Source organism: Ochotona curzoniae, unplaced genomic scaffold, assembly GCF_017591425.1.
Source record: "Ochotona curzoniae isolate NIBS_2020 unplaced genomic scaffold, NIBS_Ocur_1.0 contig_517, whole genome shotgun sequence".
NCBI classification, from domain to species: domain Eukaryota; kingdom Metazoa; phylum Chordata; class Mammalia; order Lagomorpha; family Ochotonidae; genus Ochotona; species Ochotona curzoniae.
The window spans coordinates 5,876,802-5,904,545 of record NW_024466454.1 but is presented as its reverse complement, the minus strand read 5'-3'; the positions used below and the strand labels follow the sequence as shown (position 1 = coordinate 5,904,545).

The window sequence follows — 27,744 nt, the reverse complement described above, 5'->3', positions numbered from 1 at the left end:
TTATACACTTGGGGACTGTTACATCTTAACCACCTGGAGCTAGCTTGAGGCACCCATTGCTTTTTTTCTACCTGATCCGCATCTAGGACCAGAAATATTCTCCTGAAAATTAAAATCAGGGATAGGCATTGTGGCATAGCAGCTTAAGCTTCTGCCTGTGGCATCAGCAGTCCATATGGGTGCTGGTTTGTGTATTGGCTATTCCATTTCCAATCCAACTCCCTGCTGATGGCCTTGGGAAAGCAGCAAAAGATGATCCAAGTTCTTGGACCCTTGTACCTACGTGGGAGACCCAGAGGAAATTCAGTGTCCAATTACATCTGAACATTGCCCTTGGTTACCCAAATCTGCACAAATAACCGCAGGCTTGGCCTGCAGACCCAAGTTGAGACTGGACTATGGTAAACAGTGACGGGAAACGGCAAGGATAGGCAGGGAGTGCGGAGAGGGAGCCCGGGAAGGCCTCCCCCAACTGCACATCCATTTCAGCAGCTTAAATGAGCACGTGGGACTGTGGCTGCTGAAGTATCCTGGAGGATGGATGATGGGGGAGTGGGAATTCTTTCCACAGCGGTAGGATGGGCTGAGAGTGGTTCCTAAATCCCAGCAGGGAGGAAATGATACAGACAGCCAGCAGGTGCCCCAAGTCCTGACAAAGCCCTCTGCGAGAATGGAGAGAATGGACGCTCCACAGAGTGGAGTCCTTTACTCCAGGATTGTACAGCAGGTACTATAAACAGGATTTGAGCTCAATCTAACTCCAAGCCCAAGCTTCTAGGGCAATACAGAAGCATGTGGCATCATCATCATCATTATCATCACCATTGTCAACAACCTTTACCATTGCTGCCATCAAAAAAAACATCAACAAGGAACCAGAAGGAGGTTTTTCTGGTTGAACTTCACCAACTCATTATACACATGGTGCTGTCCTTAGCAAGCAGATGTGCCTCTATTCTATCAGACTGCAGGCTCGCCCTACGTGGAAAAGCTCAAGTTCTTTGCTAAGCAGCATAGGGTTCATTCCAAGGGTTAGGCTGAGTCATCTGTATGAAGCTTGTCCGTGTCTCTATAAATGTCTGAGTTAGCCCTGAGAGCAGGTTAAGGTCAAGGGCCCTTGGGAGATGCCTCTGTGGGTCCTGCTGGGGCCACCCTGGGCTGCGCAGAGGCAAGAAGAGGAGCAGAGCTGTGTCAAGGCTGGGTTTCCTCCACGAGCGACACAGGCAGTGCGGAGGTAAGCAAGGGGTTGTTGGATCACCCAGAGCTGCAAGGGACAGACCTGGGAGCCCCCACACCTCAGCAACCTGTTCCCAGGGCGCATGCAGGCTCCTGTTTAGTTTAGTTTAGTTTTATTATTTTTAAGATTTATACATTTATTTCAGAGGCAGAGTTACAGAGATTTTCCATTCACTGGTTTACTCCCCAGATGGCTGCAGCCACCAAGGCTGGGCCAAGCCAAAGCCAGAGTGACCTCTGGGTCACTCACATGTATACAGGGGCCCAGAAACCTGGACCATCTTCTGCTGCTTTTCTAGATGCATTAGCAAGAAACTGGATCAGAAGTGAAGCAGCTGGAACTTTGAATTGGTGGCCCTATGGGATGCCAGCACTTTAAGTCATGGCTTTACTTGCTACACTACAGCCCCAGTTTCCAGAACATTCCATGTGCAGCCAAACCTCAGTGTTGTTTTTCCACAACTGCATAGGAAAACACTCTGTCCTCCCTTGGGAGGCCCCTTGTTATCCCCACCAGGTTAACCCCTGCCCACTTCCTGCTGGCTTTTTAAAGTGCATAGTTGGAAACAAAAACTCTAACCTTATACTGGTCACTTCCCAGCTTTGAGGCTTTGGCCTTTGAATATCAATATCTTTATAAAATGCAATGAAAAACAAGTAACATGCGAATTACACACACAAAGCCCAGTGCAGGGTCTAAGTAATTAATTGTTACAACAGAAGTGTTCACTGTGAGGATGAAGATGATGACAACATTCCTCTAGCAAAGCTCCAGCAACTGAGGTCTGTGGGCCATACATGACTTACCAACTGTTTTAGTCAAGAAATGTTTTAGGGGGATACGGGCACAGCCACTCATTTGTGTCTTGCTGTGACTTTTTTCACATTACAGGGGCAACTGAGTGACTGGCAGCACCTCAAGAATCTTCCTAAGGGGCTCTTATCTATCCTTCAAAACCCAGGCTTTCTCTTCTTGGTATCCCCAACTCTTGATGCATCATCTGGACGTGGTCAGCACTGAACAGAAGCACGTGATTCCTGAGCTCAGTGTAAAGCACAGATTGCCCTGGCAGCCTGCCTGGGGCTCACTAAGTCAGGGCACTTGGGGTCGCTTTGCTCCTTTGCACCTGACACACCTTCTGCAATGCAGCTAGGAGAGCAGCCTCTGACAGCCTCAGGACTTGAATCCCTGCCACCGTGTGACAGACTCAGAATTCCAGGCTCCTGCCTTTGGCTTGGCCCAGCTCTGGCTGCTGTAGCAATTTGAGGAATGAACCATTGGATGGAAAATCTCTCACACGTGCTCACTCCCTGTTATTTTGCCTCTCAAGTAAATAAAAATAAGTAAATCTTATAAGAAAAGCATGTGTCTCTAGAATGCCCTTAGTAGATGACGGGACAATTCTCCTTGAAAGCCCAGAGGCTGACAGGTAAGAGCTTGGACTACCTGTGTTTAACAAGTCAACTGACTTACTGGTAGTTTTCTCTGCAGCGATACCTTTTGCTTAGTGTCTGCAACCCAAGACTCCCATTTCCTGAGCCAAGCTCCCCATGGGAGGAGAAATGGAATTTCCAAGCCATGGATTTCCTGTGTGAGCAGGTTAGGAAAACCGTGCCATGGGGCCACCCCACCCCTCCCTGGGCCTCACCTTTCAGATTTCTGAGTCCCTGAAGCTCAGGCCAGAAGAATGCCATCCTTCACCACCCCATCATCCACCCAAGAACCAGCAGGGCTGGATGCCTACTCCTTGAAACAGCCTCTGCCCACCCCAGTGACCACAGCCATTCATTCTGAAGGTCCTTTCTGGGGCCTTCAAGGAACTCTGGTAGCCTGGAAGCAGATCCTCAGAGGATAAGAAAAGGTCACGGATGTGGAAAACTGTGAACCGGGTGGAATGGAAGCACAGAGCTCTCTGCTGAGGCCCCAGGAGACGCAGGGGAGGGAGGCCAAAGCCCACCCATTCCTCCAGCTCTGGAGTGGACTGCCAGCTTTTAAGAACCCAGTGCTCAGAACCACTCAAGCAATACCCTCGGAACATTCTTTCCACATCAGGGTTTCTAAGATGACATCAAGTGGACATCCCCCATCCCCAAGTACTGATAGAGTTTGGCAGCTGGGAACAGTCCTTTCTGCTTCCCTCGCTCCCTATCCCTCCATACAGGAGAAAAAGAAAGAAAACGAAAATTTGAAGCATTTGTCCCACCCACCGTCCCCCATCCCTCGGCTCTCCCCACCATATCCAGTGGTCTTCATGGGCCTGCATTCTTGTCAACTATGAGAAAAACATCAAAAATAAAATTAACTTTGAAAAAAAAAAAAAAAGGAACCCAGTGCTCTGTTTCCCCTCACCCTTTTGCAGACACACACACACACACACACACACAGCCCACCAGGGGCCCAAATCCCAAGCAGGACCTCAGCTGTGTGGGGAACATTCAGTGTTACTGCAAACTGACTGAACTTCTGTGGATGTCCCCATGCGTGATTCACAATCTACTGCTGCTGCTAAGAGGGCCTGCAACCAAACATCAACACCAGTACGCAGGGCCGGGAAGGAGAGAAAGTCTGCGCAGGGGTGCCCAGAAGTGGCTCCTGAGAAAACATCAGGAGTCCAGCAATCCCTGGCCTTTGACCACCACAAGCACCACAGAACAGGGAAAACAACATCTTGAGCCTCCTAATGGGTGCTCCACAAAGAAAACAATGGATTCAGAGAAGAGGTGGCAGTTAAAGATGTCCCAGCTCACTCCACAGAAGGCCTCCTCACCCACAAGGAGGTCACCACACAGCTGACCCAGCGGAATCTGGGATGACTTCCGGTGGAGATGCTGTGCCCGCGTCGGAGCCTGATGGCTGCTCAGCGAGTCTCACTTGTGTAGTTTGGAGTACAGCCATCTGAAAGGAGCTCCAGGATCATACAGGATGGGTCATGAGGACCTCCTGGCTCAGGGGTGAGAGGTGGTGTTTTCATTCCCACTGGAGGTTATGGACCTTAAACTGTCGTGCATGGAGTTTACTCTCATGAATCACAACCAAGCAAGTATTGCATCCTTCAGAGCATCGGCAAGAAAGCCGCTTCTGTGCAGGAGCTGCACCTGCTTCCTCCCTCACTCCCAGTCCTCCCCGGCAAGCCCCAGCCTCCCAGCTCAGCAGAAGACTGCATTTGGAAATAGCAGAAATAGTGCCTTCCAAGAGATTCTGAAGTTAAAATGAAGGAGGCAGGGTGGGTCCTAACCCAGGGGTACCCGTGTCCTGGTGAGAAGAAGGAGTTAGGACACACAAAAGAACCCCAAGGATATACATGCACAAAGATGTGGGAAGACAATGAGAGTGGCCGCCCGTGGCCTCAGAAGCAGCCGGACTACAACTTCAACTTCAGCCACTCACTCTGAAATACTCTGTGACGGCAGCCCTAACAAGCTGACACAGGCATTGATAACATTTCTCAGCCATATCACATTTAAATTCAATCTATCCCAAACACCTGATCTTTGAATTTGGATCTGTGAACTTTGGAGAATTGCTTTAGTATTTTTCCAGGCCAACCGAAAAGCTCCTTTTAAGACCATTGTGATGAACTCAGAATGCTTTGAGCTAGGCCCCACATAATTCTATCTTTGAAGAAGTAAAATACTTCCACTTGAATAGAATATTACTATCTAAGGAGATTCAAATAGATGAAATGGAACAGACTTGAAAATTCATAAATAAATCCTTTATGTTTCTAGACAATCAATTTCAACAAGGGTGCCAAGATAATACAATCAGAAAAGAACAGTCTTTTTGAACAAACAGTGCCAGTACAACCGACTATCCTCATGCAAAATAATATTTGAGTCATTCCTATACCATACATAAAAACTAACTCAAAATAAATCACTTCAATAGAACACTTACATAGAAAAGCAAAAACTAAAAACTTCTTGGGTGAAAACAGCTGACTACCTCTTAGTATCCTTGGCTGAGCAGGACTCCCTGAGCTGTAATACCACCAGCAAAGCCACAGGCTGAGCGACTGGATAGTTGAGAGATGCAGTTCACCCAAACAGAAATGCTGCATTGTAAATGATGCTATCAAGAAAGTGAAAGGGTAATCCACAGAAGGGAAAAAAGTCCGCAAGTAGACTATTTAGTAAGGAAGATATCTAGAATATATGAAGAAATCTTGCAACTCAACAATAAAGACAGCCCAATTTCTAAATGGACCAAGGACATAGCTCCAAAGGATATATACAAATGGCTAAGAAACAGGTGAAAAATGTTCAATGTCAGCAGCCATCAGGGAAATGCCAATCAAAACACTCATGAGATACAACTTCTCATCCAACAGAATGGCTAAAGTAAAAGTCAGATAAGAAGTACTGATGGAGCCCGGCAGCGTGGCCCAGCGGCTAAAGTCCTTGCCTTGAACCATGCCAGGATCCCATAAGGACACTGGTTCTAGTCCCAGAGACCCCACTTCCCAGCCAGCTCCCTGCTTGTGGCCTGGGAAAGCAGTCGAGGATGGCCCAAAGCTTTGGGACCCTGCACCCATGTGGGAGACCTAGAGGAAGTTCCTGGCTCCCGGCTTCAGATTGGCTTAACACCAGCCATTGTGCTCACTTGGGGAGTGAATCATCGGACAGAAGATCTTCCTTCTGTCTCTCCTCCTCTCTCTAAATCTGACTTTGTAATAAAAATAATTAAGTCTTTTTTTAAAAAAAAAAAAAAGAAGTACGGATGAAGATAAGCGGAAATTGGAAATCTTACATATTGCCAGTAGAAATATAAAATGATAGAGCCACTTGGACGATAACTGGGCAGTTCCCCAAGTGTTCAAACAGAGTCACTGTCTGGTCTGCCAGTCCCACTCCTCGGGATATGCCCAACAGAAATGAAAACATGTGCCCATCCAAAAATATCCACAGCAGCTTCACAGTGCCATTATGTATAATATCCAAAGCATGGGAATAAACTAGATCTCTTAATTAATGAGTGAATAAAAGGTGTTATAACCATAAAATGGAATATTGTTTGCTCATTTAACTGAATGAAGTACTGATATGTGCTGAAATATAAATGTTGAAAAGCCAAACTTTGAAAACATTACGCCCAGTGAAAGAAGCAAGTCAAAAAAGATCTAGATTCCACTTACATGAAATTCTCAGAATTAAGAAAGCTATAGAAATGGAAAGTGAATGAGTGGTTGCAGCGGGGTCAAGAGAAGAGGGGGATGAGCTGTGCTTGACAATGATAGGAACATTCTGGAATTAAACAGTGTTGCTGTCTGCATGACTCTGACTATGCTAAAGCCGTCAGTTTAAATGGGTGAGTCCTGTATCTTTCTAATATTTATTTTCTTATTTATTCAATAGACGGAGTTACAGGAGAAACAGAAAGAGAGATCTGTCATTGGCTAGTTCATTCCTCAGTTGGCTGCCACCACTAGGGCTCAGCCAGTTCAAAGCTAGGAGCCTAGAACTTCATTTAGGTCTCCCATGTGCACAAGAGAGGCTCAAGCACTTGAGCCATCTTCCTCTACTCTCCCAGGTGTATTTGTAGGGAGCTGGCACAAAAGTGGAGCAGCTTGGACTGGAGCTGGTGCCAACCAGGGACCGCAGTGTCTAATGAACCACAAGGCCAGCCCCTTACGCATTATATCTAAACAAAGCTGTTAGAAAACAAAAACCAATGGTCCAAAATGGCAGGCTCATCCTAGGTCTGTGGTGCTAACATTCCATATGAGAACCAGTTTATGTCCCTGTTGACCCACTTCTGACCACCTGAGATCCTGAACCCTTGCACCCACACAGGAGACCTGGAAGGAGCTCCTGGCTTCCAGTTTCAGATCAACCCAGCTCTGGCCATAGCAGCTATTTGGGGAGTGAACTAACAGATGGAAGATTTCTGTCTTTCTTTCTCTCCATAAGCCTTTCAAGTGAAATGCAAAGATCTTTAGAATAAGTGAATTAAAATAAAAATAAAACCAAACGTTCTCAGAAAAGGAATGGGTGAGGGGAGAAGAGGTTAGCTTCAAACTTTGCTACATTGTGTCCTTGTGGAGCAGATATGCTCCACCCACATCTTCAGTTACTGAGTTTATGGAAAATTGTTTAAAAATAGGTTGAAGACGTAGAGTGTATGTCTAGGATGGAGTCCCGTGGAAGAATTGAAGGAAGAGGAGACAACCAAAAAATATTGAAGAAATAGAAGAGATGGTGGGACAAAGGACATGGGCTAGGAGAGACAGACACAAGACAAGCCCACAAAGACTCAGCAAGGCGCACCTGCTGCTCGTTCATGCAGTCCTGCCTTTGGCAAATGTTCACTGGGCACTGAAGGGCTCAGCTGTGTGCACAGTAGTTAGCCAGGTAGATGGAGCAACTTAGCTCAGCAGCGGGATGAGCAGGAAGCAGGCAATTACAGGCTTGTCTCCAGCGAGACCTGGGTCACAGCCATTCAGATGTTCCAGAAGAACAAGGGATGCAGGCTGGCCTACACACACATGAGCACACACACTCAGACCACCTCACACTGAGCAAGGGCAACAATCCCCAACATTGCATCACTTTTGCAGGGTGATGCCACCAATGCAATAGAAATGGATTTTGGGTGTTTAACAAGTTAGGGCATAAATGGGATGGCATATCCCCATTCTCATCTCGGAGCTGGGGATGAGGGGAGAGGCGTGGAAATGAAGCTCCAAGACAGAAATCACCCCTTGGTGCAGATTCTCAAGACTTTTTTCTCTCCATCTAGAAGGCCTGGCTCTGGAAGCCAAGAGGAATGCGACATACCCCAAAGTGCATTAGTGCTATACCCCCTCTGGGCTCTCTGGTGGAAACTCCCCCAGAACACCTGCCACCCCGCTTGCTTTTCATCCCATCCAGTCCTAACCCAATTCAGGCATCATGTGCTTTCCCTTCCCCTGAGTCTTGTGGCTGTGCCACTGCTGACTGGGACGATGTGAAAGGCGTTCAAGCAAGTCACACTGTTCTCTCAACAAGGCTGGCTTCCTGCCCAGTGCAGCCCAGCCTGAGGATGCAAAATCAGGGAAGTTTCTGTTAATCTCTTGCTCAGGTCCCTCCTTTCCCTAACTCCAGCTAGAATCCAAGCTGTACAATATCCCTGCAAGAACCTCGAAGTACATCCTAAGAAGGTGACCTATGCCTTCTGTGAATTCATGAAAGATTCTCTTTGGGAGGTTGGCATTGCGTGCTTTGGGTGCTATGTCCCATTGCACTCATAGGAAATATTGAGCTGGTTGCTGGGAGCAGGCGGGAGGGAGCCCTAGCCCATAGATCCTGGGTAGGCTATACCCAAGGCTGGGCTGGGGAACAGTCTTGGGGCTCCTCGAGGTCTTTCTGGCTGCCCACCATCGGTGGCAAGAACGAATGAATGTGCTGCAGGCTCCCAAAATAGTTGAGTGCTTAAAATTGCCTTCGACCCTGAGCTGGGCCAGTCCCCCGGGGATGGTAGCATTTCTAAAATGTCCTTGTTTACCCAGAGAGCCTTGTGTCAGCCCCCAGCTGGGCTCTGAGCAAGCAATAAGTGTCCCAATTGCTGCCACCAAGTCCCTCTCTGCTCTGCCCCATGTGTGTGCCGCTTCTAACAGCGAGTGCTAGGAGATTTATGTCTGTCATTGCTGTTACCAAGTTGGAGGCCTTTAACCCCAGGCACATGGCTGGAAGAGGCAGAAATGGCCCCTCGGAGCTGTGGCCTGTGTGCTTCGCTCCTAGAGGGGGGACTCGGGTCCAGCAGATGAAGACTGGTGGCAGCATTGCCACCTGGGGAGCCCTGAGCCTCTGGCTGCAAAGAATCTGAGACCCCAGGGAATTGTGTCATGGTGATAGCCTGTGTCCTTGAGCATGCTCAGTGCCTTTGAACATCCTGCGTCCTAGGTGTGGGAGGCCCTTGACACCCCCTTCCCTGGCTGACCGTTGCCCTCAGGCGTTGCCTTCCTTAGGATGTTCAGTTAAGACTGTCTGCAGCAAACATTTTCAAAGAGCGACCATGCCTAGAGATATGCACCCACCACCCACATACCCACGGTCCCCAGCTGCTTCACTCTGGGGACAGGCACTTTCCCTCCTCTCACAACAAAGTGGGCGGGGTGTGCACATCTCCATCAAGGTGAGCTGGGTGTCTGCTAGGATACATAAAGGCATTGGTTCTTCATGGTCACATGCTCCTGCTCTCACCTTCTTCATTATGTCACTCATCACTCGTCTGCCTCTTAGTGGCCCTCTGAAACACAGAGGCCATGGTTCCTATGGCAGGGTGGATGGGATGTGTGCGTGATGAAGCACAGAGTTGGCATATTGGGCAAATAACTGCAGGTCTTGTCCATTTGTTCTACCCCAAACCCCTTCTTTTGCCACCATAACGTCTTTGTCTCTTATGTTGGGGGTGGAGGAGTGAGCCCATAACACAGGCCTATACCCTGGTGATGTCCCTCACACCTGGGCTCTGTTGACTAGTTGAATGGGCAGGTGCCTCAGGCCAGGCCGACAACTTGTGATGTGTTTTGTTGGGGGAGGTCTTGCTGCTAGGGCTTGCTGAAATGACAGGACCTGTAAGGAGCTCAGTGCCGCTACATGGAGAAGCCCCTACAAGGGCTGAGCCCATGGGTCCAAACATGGCTGCCCCCTGACTAACGTAGCTCAAGTCATGAGCAAGCACCCAGGTACACAAGGTTCAGTGGAGCTAGCCTTCCCTCCCAGGGCCTATCCCACGTCCCTGCACAGACAAGATCTCAACTCATCTCCCCATCCCGCACCACACCTCTTGTCCTTCCACCTGTTGTCCACCACCCTGGCTCGGCAGAGTCCCAGGCTCCCCACTGCCTAAAGACGAGGTCCTAGGGTACCATCAGAACCCTCCACAGTCTGCTCTCATTCTCCTTGCAGCAGCTTCCCTCTCTGGTTTTTTTTTAATTTTATTTTTGATGATTTTTATATAGTTGATTTCTGTGTCTTAACGGCATGATTTGCTCTCCTTGCAAGGGCATGGAGCATCGCCATCCTCACCTTTGCCTCTTTTTGGGGCCCTTGTACTGGTTCTACCTTCTGCAAATCCCTGCTAAATTTGCAGGCACAGACCTTAGCTTCCAGCTCAAAATCCTAAGTCCCCAGCCCCCTCCCCCATATGTTCTCTTCACCAGGAAACTTTGTTTCTTAGGTGGCATTCAGTATATTAACAAGGGGGTGTACCTCTCACGACTACCTAGTTCCATAAAATTCCATCACCCTCCATGGGGGGAGGGGTATGGGAGGGGTGGGGGGAATCCCCAGCGCCTATAAAACTGTACTACATAATACAATGTAAGCAACAATAAAAAAAAAAAATTCCATCACCCGGAGTGGATACTCTGTACCCACTCGGCAGGCACTCCCTTCCCCAACACCTGTCTACCACCAGGCTGCTTTCTCTGGCTGTACAGCTGCTGGTTCTGCAGGTGTTACATAAGCGGAATCACATGATGTGTGGCTTCCTGCACTTGTGCAGTGTACCCGAACTTCTCCCAAATGAGATCTGCACTTCACTCCTTCTCGTGGCTTAGGAAGATTCCATTTCTGAGATCTTTCAGCTTTTCCCTTTGATCCACATTTGATTTCTGTCCTCCTGGTTTCTGAACATGGTGCTGCTGTAAATATTATTATACAAGCTCTTATTCAGATACCTATTTTCAGATCTTCAGGGCATGGGTGTAGGACTGGATGCCTGGGTTAAATAAAAAATTCTTGATTTGCCAGCAAGTCTCTTTCCACTTCATCAACCTATTGCCTTCACCTCGGGGGAATCCAAGGCCCTTCAGCAGGAGCAAGTTCATTCTATCCTCACCATCTCCTCTTGACTGGCTGTGCTTACAGAGCGCCCCTAACCTCCTGCTGCTCAGAGTAACCCATGATCTCAGCTTGAACTTGTCCTTGGCTAAGTTTGCTCCTCAAAGCAACCCTGCAAAAAATATTCTAGAATATCTGCTTCTCAAATGAGGAGGTTGAGGCTCCACGAGTTAAAGTAACTTGGCAAGATCCTGTAGCCATTAAGGGTCCTGCCAACACTGAGCCCAACCCCATGCCCCCTCTCCATGGGCCCCTCTGTCCAAGGTTATTGAAACATAACTGCCTCCTATGATTTATTCTCATATCCACCATTGTTTAGAAAAGTCCCTTGCTGGGTGACTGATCAGTGCCAGCCCAGACCTCTGTGCACACTCTGCCAATTGGCACTGGTATTTGTAATCAACACTAAGATGATGATAATCACTTATAAGCGTTTGTAATCACACATTATTCCTGGGGCAGATCCTGCTCAGCCTGAGGACAGCAGCGTTTCCCTTTTCTGGCTCTTCCATCCCCTGTGGAATTCTGGGTTCATGCTCCCTTTAATGTTGAATTGAGTGTGTCTCATGAGCCCAACCTCGGCTTGCTGAGTTTCCTCCCTCTTCCATCTGACCCAGCTTCCCCCAATGAGTATCATCTTCCACATCTCAGTGGGAAAACACCTCTCAGATGCAGACGTCTGCTGAGCTCTCCAGAGTAGACACAGTGACCCCCCTCTGGCCTGACAAGGTGGGCTTGTGAGACATTTCCATCCTACTACCCTAGGTCTGGGTGGGATCAGGAAGCAATGCAGAGCCAGACAAGCACCATAGATGAGAGAATAGTGACAATACTCTGGAGTCATCGAAGGCACCCGCATGCCTGGTGCCTTAGGTTTATCTACTCCCACCCCCAGCTTTCCTATGAGGACAAGGTTGTTTCACAGGCAAGGAAACTCACGCTCACCACAGTGCTCTGACTTCTCCATAGACCTGGTCTGCTTAGAGCCTTTCATGGCAGTTCTGCAAGTGGCAAGGACCCTGTAGAGGCAATGAGAATCACCTGCCCTGCTCTCAGTCAACCATGCCCCCCAGCCAGCTGTTCGCAAAGCATAGCCCAGGGAGCCCTTGTTATAGAGGATTTTTTTCAGGGCCTCTAACAAGAGAGGTTTCATGTGGCACTACTCCTGGGGATGGACAGAGCCCGTGGTATAAATCTTACAGAAGGAAAAAAAAGAGACGATGTTTTCCCAAGGTGTAGCCCTAAATGTCCTCTTGAAAACAATGATCTGGTGTCCAGTGCAATGGTTCAGTTGGCTAATCGTCCCTTTGCAAGCACCCAGATCCCATATAGGTGCAAGTTCGTGTCCCATCTACTTCACTTCCCATCCTGATCCCTGCTTGTGGCCTGGGAAAGCAGTAGAGGATAGACCAAAGCCTTGAGACCCTACACTCACGTGGGAGACCTGGAAAAAAGCTCCTGCCTCCTGGCTCCAGGCGCCAGATCAGCTCAGCTCTGGCCATTGTGGCCACTTGGAGAGTGAACCAATGGATGGAAGATCTTTGTCTCTCCTCTCTGTAAATTCTGCCTTTCCAACATAAATAAATAAATCTTTTTTAAAAATGGTCTGAGATGTCCTGAAACGTTTCAGGTGACAGAGTGTCTCAGAAGGTCAAGGCCTCCACAGCCACCCTGCCCAGCCCAGCCCTGTATGACCATGGGCAGTTTGCTTCATCTTTCTATGCCTGAGCTTCCCCGCTTGTAACATGTGGACAGAGACAGGAACATAGATTGCACAGCACACCCAAGTTTCTTGGAACTGTGTTTGATGCCTAGTAAGTGCTAACTTAATGTGGACTGATAGTTTCAATCCTCCAAGAGCCTGGAAGAAGTGGCGTTCCCACATCACATCTAGAGCACTTTCCCTGATGCTCCCAGCAAGCTGTGAACTTCACAAAACCTTGAAGCCAAGAAGGTGGTGGGCCAGGAGCCAGTCAAAAGGTGGCCACAGCTCCCATGGAGTGCCCTTTCTTATTCTGGGTGGTTGGGAAGACCCTCCTCCCCTTCCACCTCCTTCCTCTCTCCTCACAGGCATCTGGAAGTCAGAAAACCTGGACTCTGCATCCAGCTGACTCATTGACCAGCCCGATCCTGAGTGTCCTACCCTTTAAAAGAGAGCAAACACAGCCCACCCTACCTATTCCTGTACCTTCCATGGCTGAGAGCATTGAGCAAGCAGGTGGACCGGACCACAAGGGGGCAGAGAAAGGCGGGGTCAACAACAGGTAGGATGTGTCCTCCCTCTGGGGAAATGGGACAAGGGTGTGTGAACAATGAAATGGGAGATTCAACAGGATCTGCTGCAGACAGGAGGCTGCTGGTGAACTTGAAGCACCAGCGGCCTGGGACATACACTTTGTTGACTTCAATCCAAAGCAAGCCAGGATGCCTGTCTCTATCCTGGAGCAAAAAGTCTTCTAATAGAAAGCTCTAGATGGAATGAATGCATGTCCAGCAAGTGGTGGGTAACAGATGCTAGATAGCCTTCCTGGACAACCGCATCTGCCAAAGCTTTTCTCTCCCCGACAGCCCACATTGGAGGATTAAGACCTGTAGTAAGTGCATTTCCCTGTGTGAATTCTTCTTGCTTCTCAAAGGCTTCTTCGCAAATGTCAGCAATCTCTGGCTGGCCCCATGACACTTTCTTAACTGCCCACCTTCCTGGTGGCTTCAGGATCTGCCTCCACCTGTGGCAGGGTCAGTGCTCCCTGAACATTCATGGACTCCCGTCCATCTCTCAGTTAGAGGAGAGCCATGCAACCTGCAGTTAGAGGAGAGCCACGCAACCAGCTGCGGCAGGTACCCGTGGCTGTCCCACGTGTTGAGGCCCAGGGAGCCAACGGCTCCTGTATCCCTCTTTGCCTCTGTTGGTATGGCTACAGAGTCATGGATGTCCTGTTGTCTGTGCCTGTAGGTCTCCCTTCTACTCTGAGGCCGGGGAAAGCAGGGAAGCAGTGGGTAAGGAACGGGGGGCCTTTGACAGTGCCATGCAAGACTTTGGGGACCCTCATACAGAGAACTTGGGAAGGTTCAAGGAAACATGAATTAAAAGGTAAGCTTAAGTTGATGCAAATGAAATTAACCCATGAGTTGTCTTTTCATAATTCTCACTTTCTATGAACTTTTCTTCATGTAACCACTTAATATTGGTTACAGCTTCCTCATGGGGTTTCTCTTTTTCGGTCAGGAAGCAGCTTGCTGTAATTTGGGCCTAGGAGCATATTCCTGTGAGTCAGCATTCAGTGTGGCTAGGTGCACGTGGCAGGCAGGTTTCTCAGGCTACACACCACATACCGTCACAGGAGTAGAGTGGGACGCAGTGGGACCCAGTGGGACTGAACAGCTCCCACAGCGTGTTCTAAAGGGTAACGGGAGAGGAACTGGGCTGATCATGCAGAAGCTACTGTAGGATCCGAGAGTAGAACTCAGGAAAGTTCATTAATGTCTTTAGTCAGAAGGAAAAACAACAACAAACTTAGGTTAAAGAAAATATTTTCAAAGATAATATCAATCTATTTATCTTTCCACTTGCACAGTCGTCAAATATAATTTTAAATCCTGGTGCCTTGGCAGTTCTGCTCACTGAGGAACTGAATTTCAGCATCCCCACAGCCCACCTTGCCCTCTGGTAGGACATGAATGAGCTCCCAGCACTAAGGGCTGCAAGGAGCTAGCCCCCCAGTGCAAGGCAAGCAGCCTGGCTCTAGCAGCTGCCTTGCTGGCCACAAAAACAAGACCATCATTCCTGATCCAAGCAGTAAATGCCTACAGAACGAGCCAAGTGCCTTGTTAACAAGAAAGAGAATGAATAGGCATTCTCTGTGCCCTTGACTGTTTCCTTAAACATACAGCCTTCCAGCCATGGGGCGGCGGATGCCAGGTCAAACTGCCCTTGAAGGCACTGCTCAAGCTTCCAGAAAAAAAATGAACAAGAACAGCCAACCTTTACACTGCACCTGCCCTTGTCATTGTCACAGGCACAGTGGCTGGCCCGACCATTCCTCTGCCATGGTGTCGGTCATGTGACTAAGGGGGTGACTCGCTGGGCCTTGAACAGTGCGCAGAGAAGGGAAGGGAGACCTTGCAAAGAACGGGTTAGCTCAAAGGCACCAACATGAATCCAAGGCTGAATCCGAATTGAGAGCACTGCTTACCTGTTCTCTTTATGCCAGCATGGGAAGTAGCATCGGGAGTGGACTTCCACTGTCCTCACAAATAGGACGGTTCATCAGTTCATTTGCTTAACACCTACCAAGAACCTGCTGGGAACTTGCAGCTTTATGGGGATGCCCACTTGCCTTGATACCACAGGGCTCTAACCTTTTCTGAAATCTTACTGGCCCAGCATCTATTCTGGCCAGGCCTAACAAACCCCAAGTGTGAGTCTTGACCCTTTGATGGGCTATACAGCACCAAGGGCAACATGACCTTGAGAAAAAGAGGCTCTGCAATACCAGGTGAGCAGCATAACCTCACAAGGCCTCACCTTTACCACCAACATAATGGAAATAATATTCTTGCTAATCAACTCTGGTTAGCAAACACACGAGCAATACTTGGCTGGCCCTTGATAGACACCTGCTGTTGTAGTAGCACTAAGCTCGTTGGTACCCCTGTTACTGTTGTCACGTAGAGCACTGCAGGTTGAACCTTCCCCTTCGGGACTGAAAACTCAGGCTTGCCTTGCTCACCTGCCTAAGCAACTTCTGTGCTTTATAATGAGTCATGATGCAGAGACAACTTGCCAAGAGCTCCGAGTCTAACCAGCACATCTTTATGGTCCACCACCAACCACACACATTTCTTGTGCTGGGCTCCACTGGCTAGGGAAACAATAATCCCCCAAGCCTAGGAGAAAGCCTATGAACTCCCTGATATTGGCAAGGAATTAGCTGGCAAATGGGAATGAGATGGTCATCCTCTCGCTGAGGACAAGTCTGGAGTGCCCGAGCACTGTGAAACAGAAAGGCACCACCTCCGAGGCTTCACTCCACACAGCCAGCACCAGCTAAAAATAACCAGTGTGGCTGCTGGCTGTGTCCCTGCCATGACCTTTAGCTCATTATAACAAAGATTACCAGGGCTGACACACCTGCTTCTTCATGCACCTGACAACCATGCACTTTTGAGATTTTAAAAAAAAGAAGAAAAGATCAAGCAGATGGGTGGTACTCAAGCCCATCGAGCACTGCCCCAGGTGGCAGCCCCTGAGCTTCCAGTTCCTATAAAGCAAAAGACCCAAACCCGGAGGAGTGCAGCTCTCTCTTAAGCTTGACTCTATTCCTTTCTGAGCATGTACTTTCACTTTGCATGAAAATAATCTTGGCTTCTCCCTTGATCTTGACCTAAGTCTTAACCTTATCTCTAAGGTCAGAGACGACAACCTGCACCCAGTCTCCGCACAGGATCCAGACCTGTTGGATATGGTGGCCAGCCAGCCTGGGACGACAGCAGAGAAATAAGGCTGCTCTCTGGTACACGAGCAGATGAGAATCCCATGCCCAGCGGCCGTGACTAGCTACCCAGGGAAGCAACACAAGGCGTTCTCCATGTGTGAGCTCTCCAGGAGGGAAGTGAGAGAGGTAACTAAGAGATAACAACATCCTTTGGAGCCATTTTTGCTTTTAGGAATTTCCCCCATCTTGAGGAGGAACCGCAATATACAAGGAATAGCTGTCAATAACCACATCCATACCTCATGACCCTGACCATGGACCACAGCTCATTGATCCCAAGCTAGAGCTGCCTTCCAAAATCATGGAGAGACCAGAAGCTGATGGGGGATACTCCAGCAAACAGCTTGACACTTATTCAGTCTGTGCGATGAAATTGGACTCTGTTGTGTCCAGTTTTGAGGTGTCCCAAGAGAACAGGGTGAATTCCCAATACTAAGGGGTCAGCATAGAATCCATGTGTCATTTGCCTTCAGTTAAGGGTGGCACAATAGTTACATTTCCAAGTGAGTGGACTGGTGAAATTTATTTGCACAGATTTAATCAAACCAATTATCATAAAGGGACACAGGATTTTAAAGGGTCCTATATGTACTGGTGGTGTAACATAGCTAGTAAGGGCGACACTGGTATCCCATATGGGCACTGGCTTGAGTTCCAGGCTGCTCCACTTGACATCCAACTCCCTGATAATAAGTGTGGGAAAGCAACAAAAGATGTTCAAATGGTTGGGCCCTTGCACCGATGTGGAAGACCTGGAAGAAGCTCCTGGGCCAACCCTGGCTGTTGTGACTCTCTAGAGAGTGAATACATAGATGCAATATCTCTCTTATTTTTTCTCTGTCCCTGTAACTTTGCATTTCAAATGAATAACATAAATCTTTTTAAAAATACAAATAAAATAAAGACTCTTATTTTAAAAATGCCAGCCAGAGGAGTGATTTGGCTCAGTGGTTAGGCCCTGCTTGGACTGGCGCCTGGGTCTGAATTCTGGCTCTGCTTTGGATTCCTGCTTTCTGCTAATGCACGCCCTGGGAGGCCATAGGTGATGACTGAAGGACCCGGGTCCCTGTCGCCCACATAGGAGACTTGGATGGAGTTCCTGGCTCCTGGCTTTGGCCTAATCCCAAGCTGGCTTCTGTGGGCATTTGAGGAGTCAACAGTGAATAGAATATATCTGTCTTGGTCTGTTTGTCTCTCTCCTTTCCAAATAAAAAATAAACAGAAATGAATTTTAGAAATTTTTAATGGGGAAGTTAAGGTACTATTGTTAATAAAATGCCAAATAATTTACAAACAAAATCTGTAAACTGGATGGATAAAATTAAAATTTTTATACCACATTCAGAAAGAAAGGATAGTCTATGGCCATATCGACCCTAAATGCGCCCGATCTCATCTGATCTTGGAAGCTAAACAGGGTCAGGCCCATTAGTATTTCGATGGGAAAAAGAAATGATATCTTTCTACTTTTTTTAAACATTTAAAATATATAATTATTTTTATTGGAAAGGCAGATCAGATTTACAGAACAAAGGAGAGACAGATTGGTTCACTCTCAAAGTAGCTGCAACAGCCGGAACTAAGCCAATCTGAACCAGGAACCAGGAGCTTCTTCTGGATCTCCCCCATGGGTTCAGGGTCCCAAGGCTTTGGGCCATCCTTATTGCTTTCCCAGGCTACAAGCAGGAGCTAGATGGGAAGTGCAGCAGCCAAGACACGAACTGATGTTCAAATTGGATCCTGCCACGTGTAAGGTAAAGATCTATCCAAATGAGCCATCACGCTGGGCCCAAAATTTATTTATTTTTATTTGAAAGGCAGATCCAGATAGAGAAGAACAGACACAGAGATCTTCCATCCACAGGCCCACTCCCTAAATGACCACAACAGCCAGAGCTGTGCCAATCTGAATCCAGGAGCTAGGAACTTCTTCTGGATCTCCCACACAGGTAGAGTACCAAGACTTTAAGCCATCCTCTGCTGATTTCTCAGGGCATAAGCAGGGAGCTGGATCAGAGGTGGAGCAGCTGAGACTAAAACCAGCAACCATACAGATGCCAGTACCACAGGTGGAGGCTTAGTCTTCAACACCACAGCATTGGCCCATGCTGGGCCCTCTTCTATGTGAGGTATCTCAACTGAATCCACTCTGCCTTCCCTCCCCCTCTTGCTGCCTCATCCCTGAGCTGTCCTTTGCTCCTGCCCCATCCCTGCACCATCCTCTGCTCCAGCCCCAGCCTTCTTTGCTTGCTGGCTGAGTTTGACCAATGGTAGGCACGCGGCTGGAGGAGAGAGAGGTGGGGGCGTTTCCTCCCCTCCCCCACCTGACTCTGCACAGCATCCCTGCAGGAACCACCATCCCTCCTGCCCTGTAACTGCCACTCCTTTGGAGGGCCCCCTTCCCCAGCTCACCATCAGGCTTGCTTCTCTTGCTCCACCAAGCTAGGGCTGATAACAGCATCCTGCTGTTACTGCTTCTGGGATCCAGGCAAACCATCCCTCATCATCAGCAGCTGCTACTTTGTAAATGGTGTGTCTGCCTTGGATCAGATTCCTCACTGGGCGCCTGACAGATAAGTGATCTCTTTCAGCTGTGACTCTCATCCAAGCCAACCAGTGTCTAAAGTGCCAAACCACGATCTTCAAAATCAAGAAGGCATAATCAAATCATGTTTCTGATTCTAAAAGATACTGTTTTAGGGAAAGCAAGAAAGAGGTTGGCACTGTTTAAAAAGATAAAGCAGGGTTTTCAAAATATCGCCACATGTTCTTCATATTTTGAATATTTCTTATATTGGCATGCTTTATTCAACACATTAATAGCTTATGGATATATTTTGAAGTAAAGAAATACACTTGGGTACCAAGGCTTGGTGGGCTAAGCTTCTGACTGCAGTACCCTCGTCCCATTTGGGCACTGGCTCATGTTTCGGCTGCTCTACTTTTGATCCAGCTCCCTGCTAATGTACCTGGGAAAGGAGCAGAGGATGGCCTAAAGCCTTGGGACCCTGCATCCACGTCAGATCCCTGGAAGAAGCTCCTGGCTCCTGGCTTTAGATCGGCTCAGCTCCAGCCTTTGTGGCCATTTGGGGGAGTGAACCACAGATGGAAGATTCTCTCTCTCTCTCCTCCTCCTCTCTCTATAAATCTGCCTTTAAAATAAAAATAAAATAATTTTTAAAAGACATCTAAATAAAGTGAGGCACATAAGAAAAGAAGGAACCAACACAGTGTCCTGTCTACCAAACTTCAGAGAAAAGCCTGGTGTGCTCCTGCTGCTGGGTTCCTGCTCTCTCGGAGTCCTCCTGTCTCCCTCCTCCTTTGGCTGTAACACCACCCAGCAGGTCCTAGCTCTCTCTAAGGTAGCCCAGGCATCTGAGACTCGCTAACTGGAGAACCTCGACCATCACAGGTGGAACTTCATCAATTTTTCATGCACTACCTACAGACAGGCTAAGGGACTATCCCTGAATAACCACCATGGAGAGAGCTTATGTGCTCAACCTAGGAGACCAGGTCTGTAGAAAGGCTTAGATCAACCCATCACTATGCTACTCAAGACAGCTCCATGCCAGGGCAATGGCTGTCTGCTGTTGGGTTCTGTGCAGTGTTCCCAAGAGTAACATAGCCCTTCCCTTTGCCCTTTCTCTGGGGAAAGAGCAGCCACTGAGGGCACACATTCGGCTCTGTTACTCTTTTCTCTGAGACTTAAAAGAGTACCACCACCTCCAGTGGAGGGCACTATAGCCAGATGGGGAATACACCTGCTAAATACGATGCTAGAAAACCTACGTGTCTGTTGGTAGAAAACATTCTCCAACACCAGCGCTGCAGCCAAAAGGATAGTGTTAGTCTCTGAATCTCAGCAAGCATCAGCACTTAAGTGCAGGAAAGAGGTGGTGTTTATTGGGCCTGCTTAATAGCCATTGGCCAATTCACTAGAGAAGAAGTTCATCCTTCTCCTTGGGTTGTTGATGGAGATAAAACAGGATCCAGGATACAGACAGTCAGAGCCTCAGACCCAGTACCATTCTCCAGGAGAACTCAGGAGGGCACAGAGGCAGGTGCCAACAACAACCATGAACAATGTCTAGTAGGTTCTAAGATCCGGCCCTGGGATCTGAGACTTATATCTCTGAAGTGGGTCCTATCACCATTATAGGAAAGGAAATGGGTTCAGAGAGATGAGCTGCAGATAATAGCTGCAGACTGGCTACATGCTAGAATAAGAAGGGAAGCACTGGTTAATACCAGGCCCAGTCCCAAACTCAGGCTCCAGTGCTCTCTTGATTGTACCTGCAGGAACAAAGTCAAGGTTGTCACAGGGCTTTCTCCTCCTTCTGCTAGACCAGGAAACCTGGGCTCTCTGGAAATGTTGTCCCTGCTCATGTGTCAGCAATGCTCTCTAGGCATCCTGGCCCCTGGGAAATGAGCAGGCCATGTCTACAGCTCTCAAGCTTCTCCCACCTGTCCCCAGGGTCCTCACCAGCCTCTGGTTTTGCTGAGGGGGGCTCAGCTTCCCCCACACCCTGTGCTCCCGGATGCCCTGGTTGTCACCAAGCCAGTACTTTCTAAATTTGGTCACTTGCTCACTACTCTTACAGAGCTGCATTCTACACTGACTTACTTTGTGTTCAATTTGACTAGCAAGGGCCAGAAAGTCAAGACTGAAAACCTGGCTCTGCCACGTACCAGCTTTGGATTGCTGTACCAGTTCCTACTCTCTATGCCCCCCTCCTTACCATCAGGAAAGGGCTACTGCAGGGAAAGCGTTAGACCATCACGGGGCACGCAGTAAGCGCTCGGTGACTGTTAGCTACCATTGTCACTATATTTATCTAAAAGGGAAATTTTATATCCCTGCCTAAAATGGAAAAATCAGCACCACTGACCACAAATAGAGATTTATGGTAAAAATAAATGAAATGAAAACAGTTATTAAATTCTGGCTATTGCATACCAAAGGCTCCCTCGCTGAGGCCTGCTGTCATTTTGTCAAGAAGGGAAACAGTGCAGGCATTTAGCCTAGCAACAAAGACATCCATATCCCACTTGGGAACTCCTCAGTTCAACTTCCAGCTCCAGCCCTGGACTCCAGCATCCTGTGAATGGGCACCCTGGGGGACAGCAGGCGATGGTTCAGATCATTGGGTTCAGGCCATTCACACAGGAGACCTGGGTGGCGTTTCAGCTCTCAGTGTCTCCATAAGCCAGTCCCGGCATTGTGGGCCTTTAGAGAGTGAGCCAGCAGGCAGGAGTGTGTTCTCTTTTTCTTTCTCTTTTCCTTCCTCTCTCTCCACTTTCACTTCTTCCCTGCCTCTCAAATGCAAGTTTTTAAGATTAATTTTTTTTAAATCATAAACAGGAGGGAGACAAGAAAGTGTGAGAAACATGTTGAAGGAAGGCCAGGCTGGAATGAGGTGACCAACTGTGAGGTGTGCCTGGGACTGTTGCAGTTTAGCAATGGGACATCCTCTGCTAGCTAACTCATTCCTGGACAGACCTGGGCAGCTGGTCTCCCTCATCAACAAGCTTCTTCCTGGTCCTGCAGGTTTTAAAAGAGCTGCAACCAAAACACTGTTCTGACCATGGGAAGTCGTGAGTGCAGGTTAGATCAATATCCTGCTTATAAACGAGCCGACCAATGTCACCACACTGCCCAGTGCCCCCTCTGAGAGCCGAGCCTCCACAAGCCACAGACAAAAAGCCACCGTGTTGCGTGAGCCACTGAGACAGTCCCCAAACGAAAGTCACATCTGCACATGACCACCCGATACACCGATGATTAAACTACTGCACAGCTGAAAGTATGGGACATGGTTACAGAGTCACGGGGAGACCGAGTTGTAAAAAGCCTTGACTGGTAGAGAAGATACCTAGGTAGAATACTGTCAACCTAAGCAAGCCAAGCAACCCATTTCCACTCAGACTGTAGTCTGTAGAGAAGTCTAAAGAAAGAAACATGCCCGACATTAGCAATATTTATCTCTGAGTCACAGGATCCTGATGGGACTTTCGTCTACTTTGTTATGTTTACTTCTGAATTCCTTATGTATACTCTTGCCTATATTCTGCAAGAAAGTTTAGCAAGGAACATACACTACTTTTAGGCCCCGGGGGAAAAAAACTGACCTGGATAAAAAACTATACACAGTGAAAAAATAGCTAGAAGAAAACAAGCAGAAGTAGTTACACTGGACCTTAGCAAACTTTTTCTTTCTCTCTCTTTCTTTCTTTCTTTCTTTCTTTCTTTCTTTCTTTCTTTCTTTCTTTCTTTCTTTCTTTCTCTCTTTTTCTTTCTTTCTCTCTTTCTTTTTTTGTATCTTCCTTTCTTTTTCTCCTTCTTTCCTTTATTCCTTCCTTCCTTTCTCTCTTTTTTTAACATCTGTGCCTGACTGGGAAAGGTTTTGCATGGTCATCTGTGTTCAGTCTTCCCTGGAGAAGGCTCCCATGAGAAGTTAGAGCTTGTCCAAGGTCAAGGGTGTGTACTGTCTCAGCTGAGGCTCTGAGTCTGCAGGTCCATCTGTTGAGAGCATCCTGGGCTGCGGCCTGCACCCAGATCTGGCCTCAAGGTCTTCAGGACAAACACGGCTTTCCCTGCCCCTTCTTCTCTCGATCCGCCTCTGATTTGGAGCTGGGACACCCAATGACCTGCTCCAGAGGACCTGAGCTACTGACGAGGGACAAGGTGACATCTGACACAGGAAGTGGTCCTTTGGGAGGCAGCCTCAGCAGAATTCCTGCTGACCACCTTGCCAGCTGGGTCCTCTCTCAGGGCCATAGGCATTTATTTCTAACATGAGCACCGAAACAAAGTCACGTTGGCTGAGATCCTGAGGCAGAAGCTCAGTTCATGTTCATTTCTTCCTCTCTTTGTTTTTATATTTTCCATCTGCCTCCCCAGGGGGCAGGGGCAGGGGTTAGAGCAGGGGCAGGAGCCGAGGGTTCCAAACCCAGGCCTTAGCTCTTGCCCTTCAGCCAACAGTATGCCCACTGCCTAGCCATACAGACGATAGGCTCCAGGGATGGCGGGGTGGGAGGGTGGCTGTCTAGGGCTACCCAGGAGGGATGGTGGGGCAAGAAGTGTTGAGTAACTTGAGCCCCTCTCTGCACACTGTTAATACAAACTGGATAAATATCACTACCAGGAACTGGTATATAATAAACTCACAGTCCCAGTGAACCAGAACATATTTACATATTTTCTAAGCATTGTATCCATTTACTCATGAAAAACAAAAAATCCACACAATTGATTCTGAGGAAACGAGTGAGCTCCTAGTTGCATTCTGGGGACTGGGCACACTGTGGGGATTGAGTCACAACTGTTTTCACCAGCTGCAGCCTCTGCTCCACCTTGGCTGGGAAAGCTCGGAGGAAGAGTAAGGCCAATAGTCAGGCTCAAAACCTGTTCTGTGTGGCTCATTCCATAGGAATCTAGCTTCCCAACCAAGACTCAGGGAACCTGGCACCCCAAAAGGAGGAGCTCCCAACTTCTCTGGGAATTCAGTTTTCCATAGAAAGTATAGCGTGACCCCCGTCATCCTAGCCCAAGACATTAGCTACAGCCTCTGCTCTGTCATTTGGTGGCTGTGTGAGTTTGAAGAGGACACTTAGCATCCTTTAACCCCAGGGGCCTCAGCTGTGCTGTTCAGGGACAGAAAGCCCTTACACACTGCAGAAAAGGGTTCATGGTCTCATCAGCAAGCACCCCCATCCTCTCAGCCATGGGACGCAGCAGAGGGACGTGGGGCACGATGGTCAAGTCCAGGCTGCAGAGACTGGCTGCCTGGGGTCAGCTGCCAGCTGTGTGCCCTCTCTGTGCTGCAAGGGGAGGCTGCCCACAGCATCCCCTGCTTGCAGAGGAGGGGGAGCTTCTGGAGTGTTCCTGGTTAGGAAAGGCACAAGAATAGCTACACATTCACTTACACAATAACTAGATGTTCACTACTGGTTTCCCAGAAAACATGGTTAGAGAGAGAGTCGCATTGCATAGCCATTAGCACATAGTTCTCCCTCCTAGATGATCCTATAGGTGCTGTCACAATGCCCACAGCCCAAGCACAGAGGAAAGCCTAATGGTGGTGAATGCAAAGAGCCACCCCAACACTTAAACATACACACACACGTGCACGCATACACACACACACACACACACACACACACACACACACACACCTGGGACAACTGTAAGGACTGGTCTCTCAGACTAAGGCTCTCACAGAGGCAGGAGTGTGCCCTCACACAGATGCAATAAAAGCAGGAGCATGGAATCAGAGTCACATGGCCCCAGATTCAAGGGTTCAAGTCCCAGCTCTGGCCCTTCTGGGGGTGGAAGGCATGGAGTATGACTTTAGTCACTGAAGTTGAGCTTCCTCCTCCCTGACAGTATTGCAGGTAGGAGGGCAATGCCCTCCATCCCTGCTTCACCTGCATTCCATCAGTTCCTGTGGGGGCAACACAAACAAGAGCAGCTGCCCAGCCTGCCAGTCCCAGAAAGGCTTCCTCCTTGTCCCTGCAAACTCCCCAGCTGAGCTTGGCCCCAGGGGTTGCTGTCTCACGCCGCAGCAGCCGGCAGACCATCAGCTGCCTGAACAAGGCTCAAAAACCAGCAGCTGTTACCCCAGGAGGCCAGAGCACCAGCCAGGGGTCCCAGACCCCAACCACTGCTGTTTACTCAAATGGCCCAGCCTCTCTCCCAGCGTTTACAACGGTTTACTGGGCAGCAGGGAGCACGCCAGCCAGGCCTTGGTCTGGCCTCTGGCTTCACCAATCATTCCTTTGAACAGAGCCAACCAGAATACTACTCTCTCTAGGAGAAGAGTCAACTCCCAGCCCCTGGAGGTGAGCAGGACTGGACCTCAGGCACCCCCTTGGAGGGAGCAGGGCCCCAGGCACAGGTGCTAGGAGAGAATAAAGCGGGACACAACCCAAAACAGGGGCTGGGTTAGAACACAGGACAGGTGAGCAAGGGCAGTGTTTGGGACAGGGCGAGAGATATCCCGTCAGTTCAGAGAGGAGACAGCCCTGCAGGGCAGCTTGCAAAATGGGAGGACCCCTCTGTGGCTATCGAGGGAAAGTTACAAGTGGGACTGTGCAGGGAGAAGGGCCATATCATTCCCTGCACCCTCCATGCCCCCTCTGCCAGGAGGTGGCTGCGTCCCCCACAGCCAGCAGCCTGTTATGGCCAGCCTGTTTAGTTCCGTTATGGCCGGTAAGATTCACCTCTTATTTAAACCTTGGGTCAGCAACCACAAAAATGCTCAGTTCAAGTGCCACCCGACCGACAGATGTATGCCCCCCATCCCAGCACCCTGTACCTTTAAGGAGGAGAAGGGCTCCGTGGCTGCCCTCCCAGCTGAAGAGGCAGGTTATTCTAGGATATAGAGGACTTACCTAAAACTGAGTTATTCCCCTTTCCTCCTCTGGCCAGCCTCTCTTCACTCTGGGGAGCTTTTACCATTTAAGGTCAATGTTACATCTGGCTCCGGAGCTCTGAGCTGAGCAGCCTCTGGCTGCAGAGCCTTGGCCGCCCGCCTCCTCCTCCAAGAGGGGCTGGGACTTAGAGCACAGTTCCTCTGGGAGCCCCCTCTGGCCTGGCGCAAGGAGCTGATGGGCTGAAGACACTGACCAGTCAGTCTCAGAGTAGTCAGGGCAGGCTAAGCCTGCAGCAAGGCAGCGCCTCACCCTGGGACCTTACTCCTAGGGTCCCTGTAGCAGATGGTAGGGTCCCTGGGCAGCCCATTCAGCCAGACACGGTCCAGGCCAGGCAGGAATGAAGAGGATTCTGCAGATCTGCCTCCCAGTTCCGAGTCTGCAAGCAAGCCTGTGGGTCTGGATACAACCCTGGCCCAGGGCCAGGAGAAGCCGGCACTGCTTCCTGTCCCAGGGATTTGGAAGCAGGGGCTACCCCACCTTAAACCCTTAGGATTACCAGAGAGAAGGGCCTGGGAAATTGAGCTAATCCCAAACCTGGCAGCAGCTCCAGAAACTGTCGATCCTTGCTCTTACACTTCACAGCCCTGTGGTTCTCACGACGTGGAGCCTCAGTTTCCTCGTCCAGGAAGTGGGAGTGCTGCTGATAACAGTGAAGGCTCAGGGTGGTCAGGGAGATTAAAGGAGGCAGCACTTGAGTTTTGGCGCAGCGCTAGCCTCTCAGCAGGGCTGCGTCAGCGAGAATGACATGTCTGCCCCTGCCCAGAGACAAATGAGGAGTTGTCTCTCTCCTGTGTGTCTGCATGGGGTCCAGAATCCCACTCCGTCCACCTCATGTTCAGTGCTCACCAAAGCCAAGTTCATGGAGCTCCAAGCTGAGTTCAAGTTGTATGGATGACCCAGCTCCTTCTGGGGCTACACACAGAGCCCCTGGGTGTCACCCCTAGGCACTGCCCGATAAATTGCAGGACACCCAGTTGAATGGCATTTCAGATAAACACTGCCTCATTTCCGTGTAAGTCTGTCCCAAATAGCCATATGAGATACTCTAAAAGATTATGTGTTGTTGATCTAGAGTGAGATGTCAAATCAACAACACATAGTTATTTTAGTGCAGCTCTGTCCCAAATAACATGTGAAGTACATTAAAAGATTATGTGCAGTGGAGCTGAAGTTTTAATTGAATTTGAATTGTTCTGGGCATCCTGTGTTTTTATTTGCCAAATCTAGGAGCCCTGGCCTTGGTTGATCACTTGCCACCCCAGAAGGCATTCAGCAGTTATAGCCCAGAGTGCGAGGGATTGGAGCTGCCAAGCCTGTCACCTCAGCCCCTCCTGGGATGGCTGCCCCAACCTGTACAGCTGTGGCAGGGATTTTCCATGGAGCCCGGTGCTCTGGGCCCCCACCCAGCACCTTCCTCAGGTGTGTGTTCTGGATGTCCTTTCCCTCCACTGGAGGAGTTAGAGCTGAGATCCCTGGTAGAATGGCAGTGCGTGCTCTCTAACACCTTCGCCACTGGTTTCTTTCCTATGAATGAAATCAGAGGAGGCCTTCTTGGGGACCAGCCCTGCTTCCTCTTGGGTGCCCACACACACCTGGGCATCTGCTGGATACAGGCCCCCAATGGCAAAGCCTCACAGTGGAAAATTCTAGAATTGCTATTCTAGGGACTAGAAGAAAGTTGCCAAACGCTGCAGCATTGTTTGTTCGATTTAAATGTGTGCTAAAATCCCCAAGTACAAACCTCCCTGGA

General features: G+C 49.1%; 1 protein-coding gene across 1 annotated transcript in view; it reads right to left on the bottom strand.

The window, feature by feature from the left end:
• IRAG1 (inositol 1,4,5-triphosphate receptor associated 1) overlaps positions 1 to 26,516 on the bottom strand; it is a 105,006-nt gene extending 78,490 nt beyond the window's left edge. Inside the window, 1 exon segment of the mRNA XM_040989123.1 lies at positions 25,953 to 26,516. Coding sequence (XP_040845057.1) covers positions 25,953 to 26,019 — 67 coding nt within the window. The 5' untranslated portion in view covers positions 26,020 to 26,516.
• Between the last annotated feature and the right edge of the window lie 1,228 nt (positions 26,517 to 27,744).